Here is a 25501-nt window from a genome sequence, read left to right as displayed (position 1 = left end):
TCAAAACATCAGGTTGTACACTACAAATATATACAATTTTTGTTTGTATATTTAAAATTTTTTAATATTTAAAAATTCAACTCAAAAATAAATTCTTGGCCAGGCACAGTGGCTCACACCTGTAATCTCAGCACTTTGGGAGGCCAAGGTGGTGGATCATGAGGTCAGGAGATCGAGACCATTCTGGCTAACATGGTGAAAACCCATCTCTACTAAAAAAATACAAAAAAAAAATTAGCTGGGCATGGTGGCGGGCGCCTGTAGTCCCAGCTACTTGGGAGGCTGAGGCAGGAGAATGGCGTGAACCCAGGAGGCAGAGCTTATAGTGAGCTGAGATCACGCCACTGTACTCCAGCCTGGTGACAGTGCAAGACTCTGTCTCAAAAAATAAAAAAATTAAAAAAAAAATTCAGTAGGCAGAACTTTGCACTACGCACCTTGTCATTCACTTTGCATGGAAAGAGAAGAGACTCAAAGTAAGAATGTACTGACTCGTGGTCAAATGGCTTGGCTACAGGTCAGGGGGATGGAAGGAGAAAATTTGGAAGACTGGAGAAAAAGACATCTGAGAAAAGGACATATGGGTGGACTTATGGGGATGTACAAAAAGTATGAAGATCTTTGTTTCACATGTTAACACCTACAAGAGGTATCTATCAACAACCAAGGAGAAAAGTGACTCAGCCAGATGATGTTAGCCAACCTCTTCCATTGGCCAGCTCAGTACTGGCACAATTGGTGAATAAATATAGTGACAAGGATGGAGGCTATGCAGAGGCCCAAACAGCAGAAGTCTCCACTGTCTAAGTCTTATCTAGCTACTGCTGCTTCTGAATGTCAAAGTTGTCATCAAGACAGAGCAACACTGAGGCCTCAAGATAGCATCATCCCTCAAGGACACCAAGTAGCCACATGGTGGCAAGCTGAATGCTCTGGATTCTTTCCATCACAGGAAGGGTAATGATTCATCTTGGCTGGAACTGATACTTATTCTGAGTATGGATTTATCTTTCCTACTTACATGGCCTCAACCAGCACCACTATCCAAGGGTTGACAGAATGTTTAATCCTCCAATATGGAATCCTACACATCCTTGCATTGTACTTTATAGCACTGTATAAAGGGAATGTACTTTGTAGCACTGCAGTTGCAGTGGTGGACACATGAAAATGCATTTCAGTGATCCTAGTACAAATCACGAAATCACAACAACTAGAAGCTGTCAAACTGATGGAGTGATGGAACAGCCTCCAGTAGCCCTTTGAAGCTGCAGGGATGGGATACAAGCATATATCCTAGATCAGTAACCATTATATGGTCCCATGTCGCTAATAGAAAGAGGACCATGGATTGAAGAAAGAGTAGCACTATTTACCGTCACCCCCAGGGATTCACTTGGGAAATTTCTGCTTCTTATCTCTGCAATTCAATGCTGTTACACAACGGAAGTAGACAGGAATGTGTTTGGCAGCCAAGGGATGTTTAAGTAGTCCCTTACTAAATTTTGATTGCTCAATTTAAAAGGACAAGTCTAGGAGCCATGGCTACTACACCCCCCTCTCCTATCACCAGGTAAGTGACCTAGACCAGTGGAGGTGCTAGCTGAGGGTAAGAATGTAAACCTGATAGTACCTGTATAGTAGGAAAGGCAGATGATCAGTTTAGGGTGAAAGACCAGTTGAAGAGCCAAGGAGCTATTTTTCCCTCCATGAATGTTACTTCCACATTTCCCCAGCAAAAGAAACCAACCAAAATCCTGGAGGAGCTATTCCTAGATGGAGAGAAGTTATATGAAGTCATGGATCCAAATGACACGAGGGATGGACAGAGTAGTGTCTTCTGTGGTGTGTAGTCCAGGCCTCCCTGCAGAATGGAGACCCTCATTCCCCAGCTTCCTTAGAGTGCTGTCTGTTGAGGGCACATGACTAAGTTCATGCCCTAGGAATTGCCCTCAGGCCAAAAGAAACTGTGTAGTAGAAGTCACATCCTTGGGGCAAGAACTTAATTTGAATTCATATTGATTGTTGTCAACAGAATTTTAAGTACTGTATGGTATGTGCGTGAAAGGAAAAGAACATTTGAAATGAGCTAATGTAGAGTGGATCTATTGGGGAACTATTGGTGAATAATGGTGATGCGGTCAGTGAGGTTCACTGAAGTTCACAGGGTTATTTGAACAGAAAACAACTGGGAGAGGTGGATTTGACACTCAGATTGGGGGACTGCACAAATAATAAGGTATCTGGGCTTCAGTTTTCTCATCTAGAACATGAGGGACTAAATGACTGCCAAGTATCTTCCAGCTTCTATATTCTGTAATGCTTAAGTACTCTGCAGAATATTAAAATGAACAGCACTGGGAGATAGCCCATGGGCTTGAAAAGTGAGGAAAAACAGAAACTGCCAGAGAGAGTTTGTTAAAAACCTGCACACGGCTGTTTATAACAGTTGTATTCATAACTGCCAAAACTTGGAAGCAACCAAGATATCCTTCAGTAGGTTAATGGCTACACAAACTGTGGTACATCCAGACAAGGGAATATTATACAGCACTAAAAAGAAATCAGATATTAAGCTAAGAAAAGACATGGAGAAGACTTAAATGTATATTGCTAAGTAAAAGAAGCCAGCATGAGAAGGCTATATATTGTATGGTTCTAAGTGTATGACTATCTGGAAAAGGCAATACTATAATGTAGAAACATCAGTGGTTTTCAGCAATTTGAGGAAAGTAAGAGAGGGATACATAGGTGGAACACAGAGGATTTTTATGGTGATGAAACTATTCTGTATGATACTGGTGGATATCTGTCATTATAGAGTTGTCAAAATTCACAGAACTTTAAAACACAAAGAGTGAACGCTAATGTAAACTATGGACTTCAGTTATAATAATGTATCAATATGTATCAATTGTAACCAATATACCACATTAATACATGGTGTTAATAATAGGGTAAATTGTGTACAGAGGTAGGGATTGGGTGGAGAGTGGGATAGGAAGGTAGTGTTACACGGGAACTCTGTGTACTTTCTGCTCATTGGTTTCTGTAAACCTAAAATTGCTCTAAAAAACAAAGTCTACTAATTTTGAGAAATTTGATGAAAAATGAATATTCATGTAGTACCAAGGTATAAACTCAGAGATCACTGGCTAATTACAGAGGAAAATATACCATTACAATATAGACATCTGGCAATCACCACCTTAATTTAGGAATGAAAATTAGCATCACTGGCAGTGGGACAACCAGACATAAACTTCGTAATGTGCCACTATTGGAAGTATACGACATCACCTTTGAATGATTCTGGCCAAAAAATTTAACCTGAATGTAACCAAGTCTTTAAATTTAACTTCAAACTTCAGAAAATTGAGGGGATAGACAAACAAACTAAATGAAACCATGAACAGTCCCACAAATCCAGAATGTGAGATATTCTACGTGACAACTAGCATGGTTAATACCGGCTGGGCACGGTGGCTCGCACCTGTAATCCTAGCACTTTGGGAGGCTGAGGAGGGTGCATCATGAGGTCAGGAGATTGAGACCATCCTGGCTAACATGGTGAAACCCTGTCTCTAGTAAAAATACAAAAAATTATCCAGCCGTGGTGGCAGGCACCTGTAATCCCAGCTACTCAGGAGGGTGAGGCAAGAGTATCTCTTGAACCAAGGAGGCAGAGGTTGCAGTGAGCCAAGATCATGCCACTGCACTCCAGCCTGGTGACAAAGCAAGATGCTGTCTCAAAAAAAAAAAAAAAAGTCTATGCCATTTAGCAAGGGATTAAGTGTGGAGAAATCTACTGGATTACAAAATAAGAGACAAAAACAAAATGTAGTGTCCAGTTCTCGATTGGATCCTGGCTTTTAAAAACTGCTATAATTGGGAAACAATTAAGAAAATGTGAATCATAGGGTGTAATTATGCAAACCTAGATGCTGTATATACGTATATTTTTGAGACAGAGTCTCACTGTGTCACCCAGGCTGGAGTGCTGGTGCGATCTCAGCTCACTGCAACCTCAGCCTCCCAGGTTCAAGCAATTCTCGTGCCTCAGCCTCCTGAGTAGCTGGGATTACAGGCACCTGCCACTGCACCAGGCTAATTATATTTTCAGTAGAGATGGGGTTTCACCATGTTGGCCAGGCTGGTCTCAAACTCCTGACCTCAGATGATCTGCCCACCTTGGCCTCCCAAAGCACTGGGATTACAGGCATGAACCACTACATCCGGCCCTATATATTTTCACTTATTTATTTTTTATAAGGAAAATCAAATGTTCCAGCACCACTACTGAGCATCAGTCATTTCCTCTACTTGAGCTGCAATGCCAATATCAAGGGCTATATACTGTTTATCAAGTTTCTATATATGTTCCAGTTTAATCTTATGAGACCACCACAGTGTAGATGGTCGACTAGTTGACTGAAATGTGTTACATGGGGCATGACTGTTTATATTTGAAAATATTTGGGAGTTGAATAATTTTAAGGAATTACTGATAACTTGGTGTGAAAGGATAAGGGAATTGTGGTTATGCAAGAAAATGGCTTTAGTTTTTGAATATGCAGGCTTAAGTATACAGAGGCAAATTAGCATGATGCCTATAATTTACTTTTAATTCAAATTGAAAAATTACATAAGGAAAACTTGACAAAATATTAACAATTAATGGGATTTAGGTGGTGGTTATGTGGGTGCCCATTTTTTCTACCTTTCTGTAGGCTCCAATGTTCCATAATTAAAAGGGAAAAAATGGGGCCACAAGAGAAGGTACAATTAAACATTAATGGGTCCCTTCTCCCAAGCGGTTAGTGCTGAGAGTGTGGAGTGTGTTCTCCAGGATCAGCACATATTTATTATCTTGAAAAATCTATTCCCCCGAAAAAAATCCCATGAAAAAAACTTAAAAAAAAAAAAGGTTTCTGTTTTAACACCGGTCACCCCTGCAAAACACTTTACAAAAAAATCCTTGTCTTCACTGCCACAGACATTTTCCTTTTCTTGTATAAGATTACCCGGTGAGGCAGCCGAGAGCGACCCACCCGCCCCCTCGCAGCTCTGAAGCAGCTTCAAGAAGGAACAGGATCCCGAGGCCTGGACGCTGGACCCTACACCGCCACCCTCGTCCCAGGCCTCTGCGGGTCGCAGTTCCTTGGCCGTGGAGTAGTTTTGGATTCCAGGTGATTTTGTCTTTGTGCGCTGGCCCAGGCTTCCGCCCCAGCCCTTACTCTCCTTTCACGGAAAGGTCGCAGCCTGTGGCCCTACCGGCAGACAGGTGCAGAGGTGAGCCCAGCGTCCCAGCCATCCCCTGTCCTCGCACCGCACATGACCAGGCCTGCTGGCCGGTCCTCTCTATCCCAGGCTACAGGAACCAGATCACCGGCGCTCCTTGGGAAACGCAGGATGTGGAATGTGGTTAAGACCCCATGAATTTTGATGTTATAAAAGACTAGCCAATACACACTAAGTGGTCTCGGTGTGATCCATCACTCCGCAAAAATGGAGTGGGCAACATGTTCATAAAAAAATTGGACAAATCTATTGATTATAAAGCATTGCATGATACATCTGCTTTTGGTAACATCTTTTTGTTGCAGAAAAAACCAGGTTCTTGTCATACCACCAGGAAAAGGCACGCAAACACTTGAAGGGTGAGGGGGAACGGAGTTTATTGGGTGGAAAGGAAAAAGCAAAAATAACTCTCAGCAAAGAGAGAAAGAGTCCTGCTAGCAGGTTTCCCGCCTCATAGATTAAATCCTAGGTCACTACATGGGAACAGGCCAGACTCCTCTCCACTGCACACCGCACAAACTTCCCAAGGCTCCACCCCGTAATCCCAGTGCACAGGTGGGCATTATTCAGAATCAGTGAGGAAAGGGCGGCTTCAACCAGGACCTGCAGTCCAGTTTATCAGCCTTCAGGCTGTTTTAGTCTTGAAGGTGGTGTTTTACCAGAGGACCCTTGGCTGCCTCCTGTCTCTATCACTTTCACATTAGGTGCTTTGTGGTGAAAATGGTTTCAAGGGTGATGGCATTGTACATTTTGAGACACAGAAGCAGCTGAAAGATCTATTCAAAAATGAAATGGATGCTTCTAAATGATAGCAAAGTCTTTGTTGGATTAAGTCTTGTAAACAACGAGAAGCAGAACTCAGAGTTAAAAAGTTCACCAATGTTTACAGGAAGATTTTTGGAGAAGACATGGATGGTAGGTGCCTTAAAGATCTCTTTGGCAAGTTGGGATCTGTCTTAAGTGTGATAGTAGTGGTTAATGAAAGTGGAAAACCCAAAGGTTTTGGATTTGTCAGCTTTGAAAGGCATAAAGATGCACAGATGAGATGAACAGAAAGAAGCTCAATGGAAAACAAATTGATGTTGGTCAAGCTCAGAAAAAAGTAGAATGGCAGATGGAACTTGTGTGCAAATTTGAAAAGATCAAGCAGTATAGGATCACCAGATAACAAAGTGTTAACATTTATGCAAAAAATCTTGATGGTATTGATGAATGTCTCTGGAAAGAACTTTCTCCACTTGGTACAATCACCAATGCAAAGGTTATGAAGGATGGTTGTCACAACAAAGGGTTTGATTTGTGTATGTTTCTCCTCTCCAGAGGAAGCAACTAAAGGACTTTCAGAAATGAATGGTAGAATTGAGGGCACTGAGCCATTGTATTTAGTGTTAACTCCATGGGAAGAAAAGCAATGAAGAGCACCAGGCTCAGCTCATTAACCAGTGCAGTATGTGCAAAGAATAGCAAGTGTAAAAACTATGCTCAACCTGGGAATCAGTCCCTATCAGCCAGCACCTTCTTCAATTGACTTCATGGCAGTTATCCCACAGACTGAGAGCCATGCTGCAAAGTATTCTCCTAGCCAAACTGCTCAACTAAGTTCAAATCCTCCCTAAATTGCTCAGGGTGCCAGACCTCATCCATTGAAAAATATGCCTAAGCCACTCCTAGCTCACTACATTTAGTAGTAAGAGACCAGCTTCTTCACAGCTTCCATGAGTCATGTCAACACAGCTGTTGTAACACATCGAAACAGACAATAGGAGCACATCCTGCAGTTGCCGCTACTGCTACTACAGATACTCCTGCTTTTTGTACCATTTCACAGTATAAATATGCTATGGAAGCTCACAATCCTCAATGGCATTTTCATGCACAGCCCCAGGTTACCTTGAAGCAGCCTGCTGTTCATGTAGAAGGTCAAGAACCTTTGACTTCCATGATGGCATCTGCTCCTCCTCAAAAGCAAAAGGAAACGAGTGAATGGCTGTTTCCTCTTCTTCAAGCCATGCCCTAGTCATGCTGGTAAAATCATTGGTATGTTGTTGGAGATTGGTAATTCGGAACTCCTTCATATGCTTGAATCTCCAGACCCTCTCTATACTAAGGTTGACAAAGGTATAGCTGTACTACAAGACCACCAAGCTAAAGAGGCTGCCCAGAAAGCAGTTAATGGTGCCACTGGTGTTCCAATTGTTTAAAACTGATCAGGGACCACAGAAAGAAACTTGAGCATCACTGAAGAAAAATATCTCAATATCAAAAACCTTAAATACTATGGAAAAAATTTATAAAGTATAAAATAAATTTAAAAAGGAAACTTTGAACTTTACATACCAAGCAGATGTCAGATCTAACAAATGCAATGATAGTCCTAGATTACTTATTGATTTGAAAAGAAAAAAATCCTCCCAAAATAATAAAATATAGAAACACTGTAATGCTTTTCAGACTCTGTGATAAATAATTTTCAGCAAAGTATAAAAATTTAAAGCATTCCTTTAATTTTGTAATTCAGTAGTGTGGAATAGCTAAGAATGTCACTTCTGTTTTAAGTAACAGAATTGATAACTGAGCAAGGAAAGGTAATTTGGATTATAAAATTTTGCTTTAATAAAAATTCCTTAAACAGTGAAAAAAATAGGCAAAGATACAAAAAAAGTTTATAAGAAACAACAATCTTGTATTTATTTGTTTTTTATTTTATTTTATTTTATTTTTTTGAGATGGAGTCTCGCTCTGTCACCCAGGGTGGAGTGCAGTGGTGTGATCTTGGCTCACTGCAACCTCTGCCTCCCAGGTTCAAATGATTCTTCTGCCTCAGCCTCCCAAGTAGCCGGGACTACAGACACCTGCCACCATGCCTGGCTAGTTTTTTGTATTTTTAGTAGAGACAGAGTTTCACCATGTTAGCCAGGATGGTCTCCTTCTCCTGACCTCCTGATCCATCCGCCTTGGCCTCCCAAAGTGCTGGGATGGTGTGAGCCACTGTACCCAGCCTTATTTGTTTAAATACTATAAACACTAATATCATACACATGGTTAACTGGTTGTAATTTTTAAATTATATTAATAAATTTTTATAAAAACTTTTTATAAATAAAAAACTTAAAATTTCAAATAAATAACAACATCTGCCACACTACCTTAAAACGGCGACTATTTCAGTATTATAAACATATATCACAGACACTTAGAGAAAGTTCAATAAATAAAGAATAAAAAGAATAGGTACAACAATTTTCCTCCTAATCAAAAACACAATTCCTCATTTTGAAAATTATTTCTTATCTCTTTTATTAAAATAAACTTTCTACTTTGAAATCTAATCCTCTTGTGAATGTAAAATACTATCTTGTAAATATATATATATATATACACATATATTTTATTATTATTATTTTTGAGACAGAGTCTTGCTCTGTCTCCCAGGCTGGAGTGCAGTGGTGTGATGTCAGCTCACTGCAACCTCTGCCTCCTGGGTTCAAGCAATTCTCCTGCCTCAGCCTCTCCAGTAGTTGGGACTACAGGCACGCAGCACCACACCCAGCTAATTTTTTGTATTTTTAGTAGAGATGGGGTTTCACCATGTCGGCCAGGATTGTCTCGATCTCTTGACCTCATGATCTGCCCACATTGGCCTCCCAAAGTGCTGGGATTACAGGCATGAGCCACAACATCCTGCCTATATTTTTATTTTTTTATAAGTGACAATGAGATGTCCTCATGATTTAAATAGTAGTCAAAACACTGGCACAGTTTAAATTTTTAGAATTTGAGTACTAGAATTACAATATTTGAAAATGGAGTCTGCACTTTGTTGTAAAACTATAAAGAGAAAATGTCACTAAAACAGTAGCTATTTTATCTTTTCCCAGAGTTATTCTCCCAGAGTGTATTTTCTAAGAGTTATTTCCCAGACGGTTTTAGAACTTTTGGCAGTTTCGGTGATATATTCTGTAAAAGCCCTTAGTCTTAATAGGAATAACACATAGTTTTGATTGCCTTAAATTTTAATTGCTTCACTTGGCAAATTTATGTGTAAATTTCATATTCTGTGGTATTTTAATATCTTGCTTGTGAGAAGAGGAAAAAGAGGAATGAAAGTAATATTCAGTCCTTGCATTGAGCTTTTGCCAAAGAAGTCTAAAGAATTTCTAAAATGCCATTCAATAAGGCCATTTTAGAAGTGTTTATATGACTCTTATAACTTTAAAATAAAGAGTCTTGAAGTTAACTAAAACTCACTTTGCTTGTGATGGGTTCTACATTAACATGGCAGATTTAATCAGCCAGAATTAAAAGGTAATTCTATATTACTAAGGAGAAGAAACTGCCACATGACAGTAGTCTTCAAATCTTTCATTTTTGGAGGCTGCCTTTTACGTCTAGATTTTTAAATACTAATTGAAAAAAATATAGTTTACTTCCATTTGTGATTTAATTTTATTTCTATAAATAAAAATATAGATAGTGTTTCATCTAAAAACTGCTAAACCAGACTTTCATTTTAAGGGCATGGCAGAAATAAGGAAAGACTAACTTGGTTCTATTACTTAACATATTATTCATTCAGGTAGTCACCAAAACCAGAATTTAAAATCTATTCGGTTAACCCATTTAAAGTTGATGTGTTTTACTCCCTTTTTTTTCTTTTTGTAGTGATCTTTTTAACTGAATTACTGGACATCATAGGGAGTTCTACTCCTCCTATTTGGAAACTTAGGCTATCTTACCAAGTTCAATATTCGAAGTTTTTCTTTCTGCCGTTAAGTTTGTTTAATTTTATATTAAGCTCAGTTTGTATTATGATATCAAATTCAGCCTGAGGGATTACTTTAAACTTTCCTAGGGTATTTACAGATTTAATTTGTTCTTACAGTATGTAAATACCAAGACAGCATTCCATTTAATATTATTTTTATTAAATTAACTTTGGAGTAAAAAGTCCAAGAAAAGCCCTGTACTGAAATCACATGTTTACTAAATCCTGGATTTTCTGTACAGTCCCTACATATTTCTACTTTAAAATTCTTCTGTCATGTGAAATAATTCATTAAAAGAAGCAGGCAGATGATGACAGGTAAACTTTTTAATGACGTTCTAATGTTGGCAATTGCAGTTTTATTTTGCTTAGATCATAATGGCGTGTAAGCATTTTAGGCCCCAGAATGCCCATAAGTAGAACTCCATTTGGAGCTGTGATCAAGATGGCTAAAAATGCTACTGTCATCACATCCTTTGCATATGGTTCCAAGTGGGGTGCGGAGACTGTTGCTGTTTCTAGAGCCAGAGGACCTAACACAGCCTACATTTAGGGGTAAAAATGGGGCATAAAGAAAAATATTAAACTGAGTTAATATATAATGTAAATGGCTCTGTTAAAATAAACAAAATCTAGTACTAGACTATTAGAAAAAAAAAGTACTCAGTAATTTTCATAAGTTACTCATCAGTTCCATGTTCTTCCTAGCAAATATAAGTGGAGGAAGAGTACAATAGTGACAAATCAGCATGCAAACATTTTTCGGCTGATTTTGCACTCTTGTCCTCTCAGTGTTCCTCTATTCAAATATCTCTTTTGAGTGTTGCCCTCATAACACCAGGAGTTCTAACGAAACCAGTTTTGCTTAGTTGCCTTTATCGTGTTCCAGTGGTTTTTGACTACAAGAAGACAAAATAAAATATTAAGTTTTCTTATGGTTCTCTAGGATTTGTTGCCCTTCTTCTCATTGTTCTCCTTATTAGGGGGCACTGGGTTATAGCAGAACTGACAGCAGGCTTGGAATCTAGCAAACTGGGTTTGAATTCTATTTTTGCTGCAACCAGGCTAGTGACCTTGTACAAATGACTCACACTCTCTAACCTTCTACTTACTTACGTGTAAAACGAAGAACAAAATACTTATCTTACTGGACGGTTGTGAAAATTAAATATTAGGATGTGAAGAATACCTGGCACAGAGTAGGTATTCAGATAGTAGTAAGTTTCTTTCTCCTTCACTCCTCATCCCCTGCCAGGTCAGAGATTGAGTTCCTTTGAAGTTTTTGTTTTAGAATGACTCTACTGGGTCACAGGTTTTTTTCCCTAGTTACCTTCTACCACATTATTTTTAATAACATAAAGCAAATTTCTTGCTAACTCTCTTTCCTTGTGTTTAATAACTAGGCATCACATTGCCTTAAAATTTGGGGGAATTAAATACCAATATATAACATATTTTCTATGGAGTTGCAAAGTAACAACATAATAGTAGAAACATTACCTCTGATATGGAACATTATGGCAAAAGAACCCCTCAATTTAAGATCAATTTCTATATCCTAAATCAATAATTTAAAATGGTATTATTTTTATATCATAACTTTTAATGTACTGAACATGATCCAGTATGCTGGAGGATGCTAGGGAGAAAAAAATAATCATGCAGAAAACCACCTTGAAAGAATCTTACAGTTTAGAAGAGGATTTGAACATAAAAGAACTGCCAACAGAAAAAACAAAAACAAAAACCAAACCCATTGACTTTTAAGAGATGATGACGATAATGGTGAAACTAGAAATAATATTTTTATAGTTATATGGCATTCATCATATGTCAGGTATCATTCTTAAAGCTTTCCATTTATCAATTCATTTAATTCTTATGACAACCTTATTATGTGAGGACTTTTATTAGATGATAAATGATTTCCTCCTAGTGACTGAGATTTAATATTATTTCTTTAAAAAAATCCAATTGCCAAGCTGATCTTACATTTGTAAATTAAATTATTTATTTACTCTCCTAATAGCTTCTATTTTTCCAGTCTAATTTTTATCAGTAACTCAAAACTAAGGAACAAGAGAAAGCTGATCCTTAGCCAATTTTATTTTAGCAGCAGAGAACGGCGGAAGAGGATAAAGGTGAAAATAATTTAAAATTGAAATTTAAATATTTGTTGATCGTATTTACTTGTGACATTATTGTTATCTATTATTGCTGTTGTGACTCTACTTGTATAAATAATTAATTTTTTATGTCTTGCCAGTTCCTGGAACCAGCTTGATATTCTTTTTGTAGAAGCTAGCCTGGAGCCAGCAGACAGGAATAGGCAGAAGCAGAATAATACTGCAGGACTTGAGTGAGTGGTCTCTTTCCTCATACCTGCTTTTCTTTTTTCCCTGCTTTATGAAAATTATGAAATAATGAAACAAAATTGCAAGAGTATTGTTGGAAGGAGAGAGAACAGATACTCCTTTTGCAGATTTATTATTCCCTACAGTAGACATTAAAAATAAAAAGTTATTATTTATATTTCTTGAAGGTAAGATAAAATAACAGCATTGTTTTTTAACTGAGCACCACCATATGCCAGAGAGAGTGCTAAGCACTTTACATGGATTATCTCATTGAATCCTGACAACACTGCTAAGAAACAGATACAGTCATAGACTTCATTGTAAGATGAGAACACTGAAGGACTGAGAGACTAGAAAATAATTTTCCTGAGGTTATAGGCAAGTAACATGGTATTCAAAACAGGTAGTCTGGCCCTATGAACCTGCTTTTCTAACATGATAATAGAGGTTTTTTTGCATGAAAATTTAGGAGCTTCTATTTTGGAATAACAACTAAGAAAAGAGTCACAGGAAATTAAGGTATATTATGCTGCCAAGTTAAACAGTCTAACAAGAAGTAGCAATATATTTTAGTAGGAGGAGAATATCCTTGAATAACAGGGCAAAATTACAAGGTTTCCCTTTCCGTTCATTCATCCTTGCAGGCATGCAATACATATTTGCCTCCTGCATGTCAGGTACTGTGTTAAGTGCCAGGGAGAAATAATGAAAAACAACAGCAACAACCAGACACTGTCCCTGTCCTTACGTAGTCTATCAAGGGGGCGGGGGCAGGGATTTAGCCATTAACCAAATAGTATACAAATAAATGTGTAATTAAAAAAATGTATGTGCATTTGTGTGATGGAGTGAGTGGCAGGGTAGGAAAAGTATTTTTTAAAAAATCAATGTGTCTCTATTTTACTTTACTTTTTTTTGCAACAGGGTCTCACTTTGTCACCCAAGCTGGAGTGAAGTGGCGTGACCTCAGCTCACTGCAGCCTCAACCTCCTGAGTTCAAGCAATCCTCCTTCCTCAGCCCCCAAGTAGCTGTGACTACAGGTGCGTGCCACCACACCTGACTAATTTTTTTGTATTTTTTGTAGAGACAGGGGTTTTACCACGTTGCCCAGGCTGGTCTTGAACTCCTGAGCTCAAGTGATCTGCCTGCCTCAGCCTCCCGAAGTGCTAGGATTACAGGCATGAGCCACCATGCCTGGCCTGTGTCTCTACTTTTTAAAATCATAACATTTAGCTTTGTTATATTCAGCAAAATATAAAAACTCCAATTTTCAGATATATTCTTATTATATATTTTAGGAAAATAAAAAACATATTTTCATAAACTTAGGAAGTACTTATTGAAAGAATACTTTTTGATTTCAAAATAATTGCTTTTAAAACTGAGATTTCAAAAGGTAACATTGGCTGGGCCCAGTGGGTTATGCTTGTAATCCCAGAACTTTAGGAGGCTGAGGCAGGAAGATCACTTGAACCTAGGAGTTCAAGATCAGCCTGGGCAACATAGCAAGACCTCCTCTTTACAAAAAAATCAGAAAGAAAAGGCCAGGTGCAGTGGCTCATGCCTGTAATCCCAGCACTTTGGGAGGCTGAGGTGGGTGGATCACTTGAGGTCAGGAGTTTGAGACTAGCCTGGCCAACATGGTGAGACCCCATATCTACTAAAAATACAAAAATTAGCTGGGTGTGGTGGTGTGTACCTGTAATCCCAGCTACTGAGGAGGTTGAGGCAGGAGAATCGCTTGAACCTGGGAGGTGGAGGTTGCATTGAGCTGAGATCATGCCACTGCACTCCAGCCTGGGCAACAGAGTAAGACTGTCTCAAAAAAAAAAAACAAAAAAAAAACTGAAAAAAAGCAGTTGGGTGTGGTGGCAGGTGACTGTGATCCTAGCTACTCAGGAGGCTGATGTGAGAGGATTGTTTGAGCCCAGGAGGTTGAGGCTGCAGTGAGCCGTGATCATGCCACTGCACTCCAGTTTGGGTGACAGAGTGAGACCTGGTCTCAAAATGAAAATAAAAATAAAAATAGAAAAAGGTTACATTGAGTTTCTTTGTTTTTGTTTATTTATTTATTTTTTTGAGATTGAATCTTGCTCTGTCACCCAGACTGGAGTACAGTGGTGCCATCTCAGCTTACTGCAACCTCCGCCTCCTGGGTTCAAGTGATTCTCCCATCTCAGCCTCCTGAGTAGCTGGGACTGGTTACGTTAATTTTAATGAATAGTTATGATCAATCAAACATTTAAAAAGTAAGGATAATAGCTCATATTTTGTGATTGGAGTAACATTTTTCATTTTAAATTTTAAAAGCATCAAAACAAAAGCATTAAGCAATAGGCTTAATATGTTCTTACCTGTACTGTAGCTTTGGGCATCCATGCTACAGCAATAAATATTTTCTCCTTAAAACTAAAACCAGCAAAGCACATCAATAGATATGTGGTTAAAATTTGAACACATAATGCCAAACTCAAGAGTGGCAACAGATATGCCTACAACAGATGAAAAAAACATAAATAACAAAATATTTGTGAAGAAGTGTTCTTTATGCCCAGGAATATGATTTCTAAAACTTTTGAAAGCATTTTAAGGCTATCGTCTCTTCATGTGTTTAATTTTTACATAAAACAATGATAATAAAAAATGAATATGATGGAGGATTCTCTGTAAAGTGCAAGATAGTATCTGATGGTGGAGGTTCCATGAAAAATAAGACAGATGACATTTATACAATTCTGAACTAATAGACTTTTTCTGAATACTTTTATTATTATTAATAATAATTTACTTTTTGAGAAGGATTCTTGCTCTGTTGCCCAGGCTGGAGTGCAGTGGTACAATCTCAGCTCACTGCAACTTCCGACTCCCGGGTTCACGTGATTCTCCTGCCTCAGCCTCCTGAGTAGCTGGGATTATAGGCGCGCACTATCACACCTGGCTAATTTTTGTATTTCTAGGAGAGATGGGGTTCCCCATGTTAGCCAGGCAGGTCTTGAACTCCTAACTTCAAGAAGTGTGCCCGCTTCGGCCTCCCAAAGTGCTAAGTTTACAGGCATGAGCCACCATACCCAGCCAATAGTTTTAAATGAAAGTACTCAAAAAGTGCTGATCGTATCAAATATGTTCCCTCAGGAAAGAAATCTTATATTTATTTCCTTAGATAACTCAGGGAAAATATTCAGGGCTGTCCTTGGTTTAAAAAAGAAAGAGCACACAGTGTAAAGGAAGAGCAATATGAAAATATGACACTGTATCAACATGTGTTTCTGAAGAAGGTCCTTGTAGCCAAAGATATATTGTAAATAAAAATAAATGCATTTATAATTTTCTTAAATATTTTTGAATTTCATATTTTTTGTGCTCTATTTATTCTTACCAACAATATTTGATTCAAGCAATTAAACAGATACTTCTGCTCCAACTAAACCAAAAAGAAGTGGTTGAAAAATATCCCATACATTTGTAATAATCTTTTTGACTTTCATCTATAGAAAAGAGAAATATATTTATAATTATTTTGGCACATAAATATATTTCAGAAAGTTAAGTTCTCCCTCACCTTTTTTTTTTCACATTTAAGTATTTTAGAGATGGGGTCTTGCTCTGTTGCCCAGGCTGGAGTGTAGTGGCATAATCTTAGCTCACTGTAGCCTTGAACTCCTGGGCTCAAGTGATCCTCTCGCAGTCTCCCAAGTAGAACTACAGGTGTGTACCACCATGCTGGGCTAATTTTTAAATTGTTTATAGAGACGGGGTCTCGCTATATTGCCCAGGATGGTCTAGAACTCCTGTCTTCAAGTGGTCTCTGGCTGTGGCCTCCCAAAGCACTGGCATTATAGGCATGAGCCACCATGCCTGGCCTAAAGTCACTTAACATTTAATAAATTTAAGACACTTTATTTTAATAAAAATGTTAAACTTAATTAATAAAAACTGAGCACTTCAATAGTTTTACTTAAACACTTAGGTAGAATTTGATTAAAAGAAACTCACAAAGCAATAAAATAATACTATTTGGCCATTTTGTCACAGAATAAGTGATGTCCTTAGGGTTCTAGCCATGTTTCGTATGAGTTCCAGATTTTGTCTCTAAGTTAACTGAACAGAGATAGAACTACATCATGCCTGATGAGAACATACCCAGTTCATGCAAACATTTGGGATCTCAGAAGGAGGTTGGGAAGCCTTCCACTAACAACCATCCTGGAACTCAATCCCATTAAAGTGAATCCTGATATATATAGCATATACTACTAGGAAAAACAATTTGGAAGTCTACTAGGCCTGCTTCCAAAGAACCCATGTTGAATACTTTAAAGTTACTTTTTCCTTAAAACAAAACAAAACATATATTAGATTCTCATTTAGCTGCCTATCCAGCTTCCCTTTCTGGAAACGAATGCCTCCCAGTACTACTTCCCCAATTAAAAGGTTACAGGAAAGGCCCCCTATTGGCCTACATTACTCTGGCTCTTCTCCAGGAATTTGGATGAAGAGATTTCAGTCTCAGTCTGGGTTTAATTTTTTTTTTAAACAGAAGATACATAAGAACTTTGATGTCTCTTCCTTGAGGCATAAACTATCTTCATAACTATTCCCCTTATGGCTGTGTTTTCTGATCCCCACTTATTATAGTTTAAAAAGAGAAAAACAAAGAAAAACGATGTTACTACTCTTTACAGCATAATTATCCTGTTTGTTACTTTTAATCTTTAAAACTTGTTTTAGTTCTGTGTCTTTTACCATTTAAAAAAATTCTAGCAGTTTTAATTTTATTTATTGATTTGCATTTCATTCATTTCTTTTATAATTATGATTATATAAGAATACTAAGCAAAATGCCACTATGATTTTTGATTAGGGAACTTCTCAAGCTGATTCTAAAATGTATCTAAGAAAGAATATGTGTAGGAACAGCCAAAAAATACTTTAAAAAGAAGTATAATCTATATTAGATTTTGACACATAAAAGTGCAGTGATTTAAAACAGTGGTGTTGGCATAGAAATAGAGAAGTAGGATTAAATAGACTTCAGAATTAATATATATGGGAGAATTTAGTTCATGTTAAAAAACTGAATTATTAATGAATTGGTCAATAAATAAACAATTTGGCAAAAAATGACTGTCTAGTTTATGTGCATATATATGTATGTACATATTCATCACATGCAAGTATATGTGTGTGTCTGAATATGTATGTATATTTATGTGTGTGTATATATATATATACACACACACACATCAGGCATGATGTAGTTCTATCTCTGTTCAGTTAACTTACAAACTGTATGTGTGTGTGTGTGTATATATATATAGTTTGTAAGATACACATATGTATATATGTATAACCTTACCTCACAGCATTCACAAAGATAAATTCCAGATAGATTAAAAGACTAAATGAAAAAACAAATTAAACAAACAAAAACTACCAAAATATTAAATGATAATACACAAAATAGTATATCTTTGTAATGTTTATATGTTATAATCTTCAGTGAGAAAGTCCTTCTTAAATGAGATGCAGAATCCAAAATCAAAAAAGGAAAACCCAATAGGTTTGGTCATAGGAAATTTTACTTTCATACACCAGACACCATAAACAAAGTTGAAGATAAGCAAAAATTATATGCAATATATACATAACAAAGGATCAGTAGCCCTAACACTAAGAGAAACTATAAATTAGAAACAAAAAAATAAATAACCCAATAAAAATGGTCAAAGAAGATCATAGGTATTTTAAAAAGAATATATGAAGAGAAGCTTACTATACTACTAATCAGAGAAATGTAAATAAAGAATAACAACATCACATAATTGTAAGAAACTATAAGAATTGGATGGTGAGGTCATTTAATAGTAAAAAGAATAGAACTAGTGATAATATCAAGTGCTGTTGATGAGTTAAGGTATTAGATATTGTTGTGCACTGTTGGCAGAGTGTAAATAACCAAAATTTTTGAAGGGATAATTTAGCAGTGTCCATCAAAATACAACACAGATCGTTTCCAGCCAGGTGTGGTAGCTCATGCTTGTAATCCTAGCACTTTGCAATGTCAAGTTGGGAGGATCCCTTGAGCTCAGGATTTTGAGACCAGCCTGGGCAACATAGATAGAGACACTGTCTCAAAAAAAAAAATCATTTCTAGGACTCTATTCCTACAGATGTACCTGTAATCCCAACACTTTGGGAGGCCGAGGCAGGAGTATCACCTGAGGTCAGGAGTTCAAGACCTGCCTGGCCAACATGGTGAAATTCCGTCTCTACTAAAAACACAAAAATTTGCTGGGCGTGGTGGTGTGCGCCTGTAATCCCAGTTACTAGGGAGGCTGAAATAGAAGAATCACTTGAATCCATGAGGTGGAGGTTGCAGTGAGCCAAGGCTATGCTACTGCACTCCAGCCTGGGTGACAAGAATGAAAGTGTGTCTCAAAAAAAAAAAAAAAAGACATGAACAACACTGTTTATGACAGCACTGTTTGTAAATAACAAAAAGTGGAAACGATCTTAATGTCTATAAATAGAATACTGGTTACTTAAAAAAATGTAAAGGGGTTCGATATTTGACAGTGGTGGGGGATAAAGAAATCTTTTACATTTTATTCTATATGTTTTATTCTTTTACAAGCATTTCTATTTTTATTATTTATTTGTTTATTATTATTTTGTGTGTGTGTGATGGAGTTTTGCACTTGTTGCCCAGGCTGGAGTGCAATGGCATGATCTCAGCTCACTGCAGCCTCTGCCTCCTGGGTTCAAGCAATGCTCCTGCCTCAGCCTCCTGAGTAGCTGGAATTACAGGTGCCCACCACCACGCCACCATGCCTAGCTAATTTTTGTATTTTTAGTAGAGATGGGGTTTCACCATGTTTTGGCCACGCTGGTCTCAAACTCCTGACCCCAGGTGATCTGTCCACCTCGACCTCCCAAAGTTCTGGGATTACAGGCATGAGCCACCGTGCCTGGCCTTTTACAAACATTCTTCATGGATTAATTGTATAATTAAAATTTCAATGAATAAAATAATTAGATTGATATAAGTAATATAATAATATTATATGAAACTTGGGGAAAAGAGAAGCCTGATGTGATTAACTCAACTTCTGATTCCATATTAGTATATATCCAGCTGCTTTTCCTAAATATTTTATTTCCTCGATTGATTCATACACTTTCTTGAGGATATCAAATCTTTTGGAATATTTTCCAACCAGAATGAGGGGATTTCCTAAATATATGTAAAAAATTCAGTTGTCTTAGCTTTTAAAATATAGCATATTAAAAATATTCACCTTTTCTTGGGACCATTTTGTCCCTGCAATGAAACTCAACACTAGTGTGCATAATCCTCCAGATCCATGTAAACCAATACGTTGGCTGCCTAAGACAGCAGAAACACACGTAGTCAAAACAAGGAATCCTCTCTTCAATGTAAGTTTTTTCTAGAATTAGATAGATATTTAGAAATTAGTTTATATTAAATATATAATACAATATTTGACATTATCTATTATATATGTTTGACCCTTTGATATTATGTCTTTAAATGTTATATTAAATGTCTAAAATTTTGATTTTCTTTCTCACCATACATTTTAGTAGACTTACTACCAAGTAACAAAATTTCCAATTAGTAACGTTTCATCTTCTGCCACATCTCTGATACTAGTATCAGTAAAATGGTTTAAGTATTACTTTAAGTGAAGAAGAAAAGAGACCCATAAAATCTCCAGTTTCATATAACATATCCAATGAATTCTTAAAAAATATTTGAATTACTCTTTGGTCAATATGTTACAGCTAAATTTGGACGGAAATTACAGAAATACAAAAGTAATGGCATGTTTTCCTTTAAGGCAGGAAATGGCTAAGTTTGAGTGTTGCCTTTGTCAAAGGATAGCAGGAGTGAATTTCAGTCAGAAAATATGCAGAAATAAATGGGAACCTATCTCCCCCTAAAATGTTTAAGGGGAAATTATCAAACCTCAATAGGCAATTTAGTAGAGAAAGGGAAAGTATAATTCAGAGGGATACTCTGCATTAAGTATATTTTTTGACATTCCTTATTTGCCAAATCAGGAAGCAGAGACTTTAATCAAAGCCATTGACCTGTATCAATCACTGCTGTGCTCAGTTTTAAATACAGAGTAGGCATTGGAGGCTAGTTTTAGAAAAATAGAGTTAAGTATTAAATTTCATGGATCTTACCAAAGTTTAATATTTTGAAAAAAATGTCTAATACTATACTTCTATAAAATAGATTTTGTATTTACCTGGTCTTCACTTGGAAAATATCGAACAAAAAATCCAAAAACAATTCCTGCCAGCAGACTAATACATACGTTCCTCATAGAGGCTATGGCATTATTAAGCATACCACCTGTAGGGGCACACAATAAAAAAAAATTCACAAAGAAATATTTTCACATACACTACATATCAGAAAAGCAAATCTAGGTGGTTCATGAAGAAAAGTAAGCATTTTATAGAACAAATATGTGCAAATGGTCTTTTTATAGTGACATGTATGAAAACACATAGATCTATTTAGTACATTAACTATATACTCTCAAATAATTTAATATATACACACAACTCAGAAATGTCCATTATATAAATAGGCCAGAAAACAAAGACTTAACAAGCACAAGATGCTCCCCTTACATAGCCAATTTAAAAGACAGATTGAGGTAGTCCAGGCGCAGTGGTTCATGTCTGTAATCCCAGCGCTTTGAGAGGCTGAGGAGGGTGGATTACATGAGGTCAGGAGTTCAAGACCAGCCTGGCCAACATAATGAAACCCCATCTCTACTAAAAATACAAAAATTAGGTCGGCATGGTGGCACACAACTGTGGTCCCAGGTACTCAGGAGGCTGAGGGAGGAGAATCACTTGAACCCGGGAGGCAGAGGTTGCAGCGAGCTGAGATCGTGCCACCACACTCCAGCCTGGGTGAAAGACTGAGGCTACACCTCCAAAAGAAAAAAAAAAAGACTAAGTGAGGTACAAGAATGGAGAGAGACCGAAACACTTGTGGCACTTAGCATATGGCTGGTAAGGGCTATATTAACAATTCTTCTTTGATGTACTATATGAAAAAAAAAACAAATGATTTTAACATGAAAAGAACAATGTAATAACAACATAAAAAATTTTGTTCCAGGGTCAGTCCTAGGAACATTCAAGGGTCATTTAAGATTTCCATATATTTAAGTTTCTGCTTTTGGTGAAGAAAAAAGAAAAAAAAAATACAAAAGATTCCAGTATATTTTATATTAATTAATATTAATATATCCATACTTGTAGTTCATTGTAATAAGTAAAAAGCAAAAAATAAAAAAACAGAATGAGTCACACAAATAGTTCAGTTAAGCTCTGGGTAGTGGATTCAATATAGTATGTAAGTATATTTTTAGATATATTTTCTACTAAATATAACAGGCAGTACATGGTGGGCTCACACCTTTAATCCTAGCACTTTGGGAGGCCAAGGCAGAAGGATTGCTTGAGCCCAAGAGTTGAGACCAACTTGGGCAAGAGAGTGAAACCCCATCTTCACAAGAAAATAAGAAATTAGCCTGGTATGTGGTGTGTGCCTATAGTCCAAGTACTCAGTAGCCTGAGGGAGGAGGTCCTTGAGCTCAGGAGTTCGAGGCTGCACTCTAGCCTGGCTGACAGAGCAAGATCCTGTCTCAAGAAAATAAAATATAATAAAAATAAAAAATAATATAAACAGAGTGATGTCAGCCAGATGGTGGAATGGGAAGCTCCAAACCTTGATTCTCCATAAAGATACCAACTGAAAAACAATATATGGTCTAAAAGCCTTTATGGAGTTCCATAAACCATTAAGAAGTTGTAGTAGTACAGACAAGTGCAAAGCCAAGAATAGTGGCATTGAACAAATAAGAAAAGCTGTTGCATTATACTGATGATACCCCTTCCCCAAGCTCGAACAGGTTGGTTTGGCTGGGAAGCACTCAACTTGCAGCTTCTCCGTTAGCAGGGAAAGAGACGACTGAAACGGAATAGTTTTATGAGGTTACCTGAAGCTCTCTCACTCTCTCTAACTTGACGCCCAACTGGCATACTTTGGATGCATGGGAGCCACTGGGAATAAAGGAGAGGTCAGAGATGATGCAGCACCAGGGAACCTGCAGTACCACAGACAGATACCAGAAGGAGCAATAGCTCCAGAAAAAGAAACTGGCAAACCTCTACTTGGGATGTTGCACTATATAAACCCAAAGAAGATGCATTCCCAGAAAAAGTTTGAGAGGCTGCTGGAACCTATAGCCATGTTGATTCAGGTATGAAGGTCTTCTGTATGAAGCCAGCTGATAAAAACTGGGAGAAGTGGCAGTTTTTTCAAACGCCCAAATATTGGCAAAAAGAAATAAAAAATAAAAAATAACAAGACATAAGAAGAAACAGACAAACCTGATGACTAAATTAAAGGAGCAAAATAAATCTCCAGAAACCAACCCTAAAGAAATAGGTAAATGAGTTACCTGACAAAGAATCCAAATTAACTCTCTTAATGAAGCCCAGTGACAACAGAAATAGACAACTAAGTGAAAGCAGGAAATAATTCATGAACAAAATGAAAATATTAACAGAGATAGAAACTAAAAAAAAAAAAGGAACCATACAGAAACTCTGGAGCTAAGGAATACAATAGCTCAATTGAAAAATTCACTATCGGAAATCACCAATAGACTGTGTAACTGCCCAATGGGTTCACCTCGTGCCCTGCTTAGACAGAGCTGATTTATCAAGACAGGGGAATTGCAATGGAGTAAGAGTAATTCAGGCAGAGCTGGCTGTGTGAGAGATCAGAGTTTTATTATTACTCAAATCAGTCTCCCTGAGCATTCGGGGATCAGAACTTTTAAAGATAATTTGGCAGGTAGGGGCTTGGGAAGTGGGAACCGCTTATTCATCAGGTTGGAGATGAAATCATACGGGGTTGAAGTGATGATGTTTTCTTGCTGTCTTCTGTTTGTGGGTGGGCTGGCAGAACTAGTTGAGCCATATTACCAGTCTGGGTGGTGTCAGCTGATTCATCCAGTGCAGGGTCTGCAAAATATCTCAAGCACTGATTTTAGGTTTTACAATAGTGATGTTATCCCCAGGAGCAATTTGGAGAGGTTCAGACTCTTGGAGCCAGAGGCTGCATAACCCCTCAACTGTAATTTCTAATGTTATAGCTAATTTGTTTATCCTGCAAAGGCAGACTGGTTCCAGGCAATAAGGGGATCTTTTTGGGAAATGGCTATTATCAACTTGGTTTGAGAGTCAAACCATGAACTGAATACCTTACCAAAATTAGTTCATCCTACTGCCAGGAATGAACAAGGACAGTTTAAATGCTAGAAGCAAGATGGAGTTGATTAAGTCTGATATCTTTTGCTGTCATAATTTCTTCAGTTATAATTTTTGCAAAGACAGTTTCAATAACATCAAGCAGAAGAAAGAATCAGTGAAACGGAAGACTAGTCATTTGAAATTATGGAGTCAGAGGAGCAAAAGGGAAAAGGAGTGAAGAGTGAAGACAGCCTAAGAGACTTACAGGATGCCATCAAGCAGACCAATGTATGCATTATGAAAGTGCCAGAAGGAGAAGAGAAAAATAAAGGGGCAGAGAGCCAGTTAAAAAAATAACGACCAAAAACTTCTCAAACTTAAAGAAGGAAATGGACATACAAATCGAAGAGGCTCAAAGAACTCCAAGTTGGATAATTTGCAGAAGACCTACAATGAGACACATTACAATCAAACTGTCAAAAGTCAAAGACAAAGAGAGAATTTTGAAAGGAACAGGATCAAAGCAACTTGTCACGTACAAGGGAGATGCCATATGGTTATCAATGGAATTCTCAGCAGAAACTCTACAGGCCAGAAGAGAATGGGATGATATATTAAAAGGGCTGAAAGAAAAAAAAAAACTGTCAACCAAGAACTGTATAGCCAGTAAAACTGTACTTCAAAAATGAAGGACAAACAAAGAGTTCCCCAGAGAAGTAAAAGGTGAGGGAGTTGATCACCACTAGACCTACCTTACAAAAAACATTAAAGGGAGTCCTCCAAGTGGAAATGAAAAGGCATTGGATAGAAATACAAAAGCATACAAAATATAAACTTCTTTGGTAAAGGTAAATATATGAGTGAACATAGAATCCTTTAATACTCTAATGGTGGTAAGCAAAACACTTTTTTTCCTTTACTTTTTTTTCTCTTTTTTTTTTTGAGACAAAGTCTTGCTCTGTTGCTCAGGCTGGAGTACAGTGGTTTGATCATGGCTCACTGCAGCCTTGCAGTCCTAGGCTAAAGCAATCCTCCCACCTCAGCCTCCCGAGTGGCTGGGACTACAGACATGCACCACCACACTCAGATAATATTTTTAAATTTTTAGCAGAGATAAGGCCTTGCTGGTCTCAAACTCCTAGGCTCAAGCGATGCTCACATTTTGGCCCCTCAAAGTGCTGGGACTACAGATGTGAGACACCACACCCAGCCTGTAATTCACTTTTAATTGAAGCATAGAATTTAAAAGGTAAAAGCATAATATTACTGTATTAAATTATGTGAATAAACAATATAAAATATATATTGTGTGACATTGATAACAAAATGAAAAGGAGGTGTAAAGAAGTAGAGTTTTTGTATGTTATTAAAGTTAAGTTGTTGTCAATTTAAAATAGATTATTATAACTATAAGATGTTTTCATGTAATTCTACAGTAACCACAAAGAAAAGACCTACAGAAGATACACAAATAAAAATGAGAAAGGAACCAAAGCACGTCCCTACCAAAAAAAGAAATCAGTGAAACATAAAGGGAGGCAGAAAGAGAGGAAAAGTGGAAAAAAATACCTGCAAGACATGTATAAAACAGTGAACAAAATGACAATAGTAAGCCCCTCCCTATCAGTAACTATTTTAAATGCAAGTAGGCTAATTTTCCAATCAAAAGACAAAGAATTGGCCGAATGGATTAAAAAAATCTAAATATATACTATATGCAAGAGACTTATGTTAGATCTAAACACACACAAAGGTTGAAAGTGA

At 37.3% G+C, this 25501-nt stretch overlaps 1 protein-coding gene and 1 pseudogene across 3 annotated transcripts in view; one reads left to right on the top strand and one right to left on the bottom strand.

Annotated features, from left to right (window-relative positions):
- The first annotated feature begins 1541 nt into the window (after positions 1–1541).
- On the top strand, positions 1542–7702 carry LOC117978419 (polyadenylate-binding protein 1-like; annotated as a pseudogene).
- A 2674-nt stretch (positions 7703–10376) lies between these two features.
- The window catches only part of LOC129393047 (sodium/hydrogen exchanger 9B1-like), a 72523-nt gene continuing 57398 nt past the window's right edge, over positions 10377–25501 (bottom strand). For 2 of the 3 annotated variants that reach the window (XM_063597972.1, XM_063597973.1), the window contains exons 10-13: positions 20704–20810; positions 19723–19872; positions 14779–14916; positions 10377–10609 (exon numbers count right to left, since the gene is read on the bottom strand). In XM_063597972.1, coding sequence (XP_063454042.1) covers positions 10394–10609; positions 14779–14916; positions 19723–19872; positions 20704–20810 — 611 coding nt within the window. In that variant the 3' untranslated portion in view covers positions 10377–10393. Of the gene's footprint in view, positions 10610–14778; positions 14917–19561; positions 19873–20703; positions 20811–25501 lie in introns of those variants that run through there. The other variant, XM_063597974.1, reaches the window with a different exon arrangement.

The sequence above is a fragment of the Pan paniscus genome, chromosome 18 (assembly GCF_029289425.2).
Source record: "Pan paniscus chromosome 18, NHGRI_mPanPan1-v2.0_pri, whole genome shotgun sequence".
NCBI classification, from domain to species: domain Eukaryota; kingdom Metazoa; phylum Chordata; class Mammalia; order Primates; family Hominidae; genus Pan; species Pan paniscus.
Note: the sequence above shows the minus strand (reverse complement) of the source record. Positions and strands in the feature narration are given on the sequence as shown.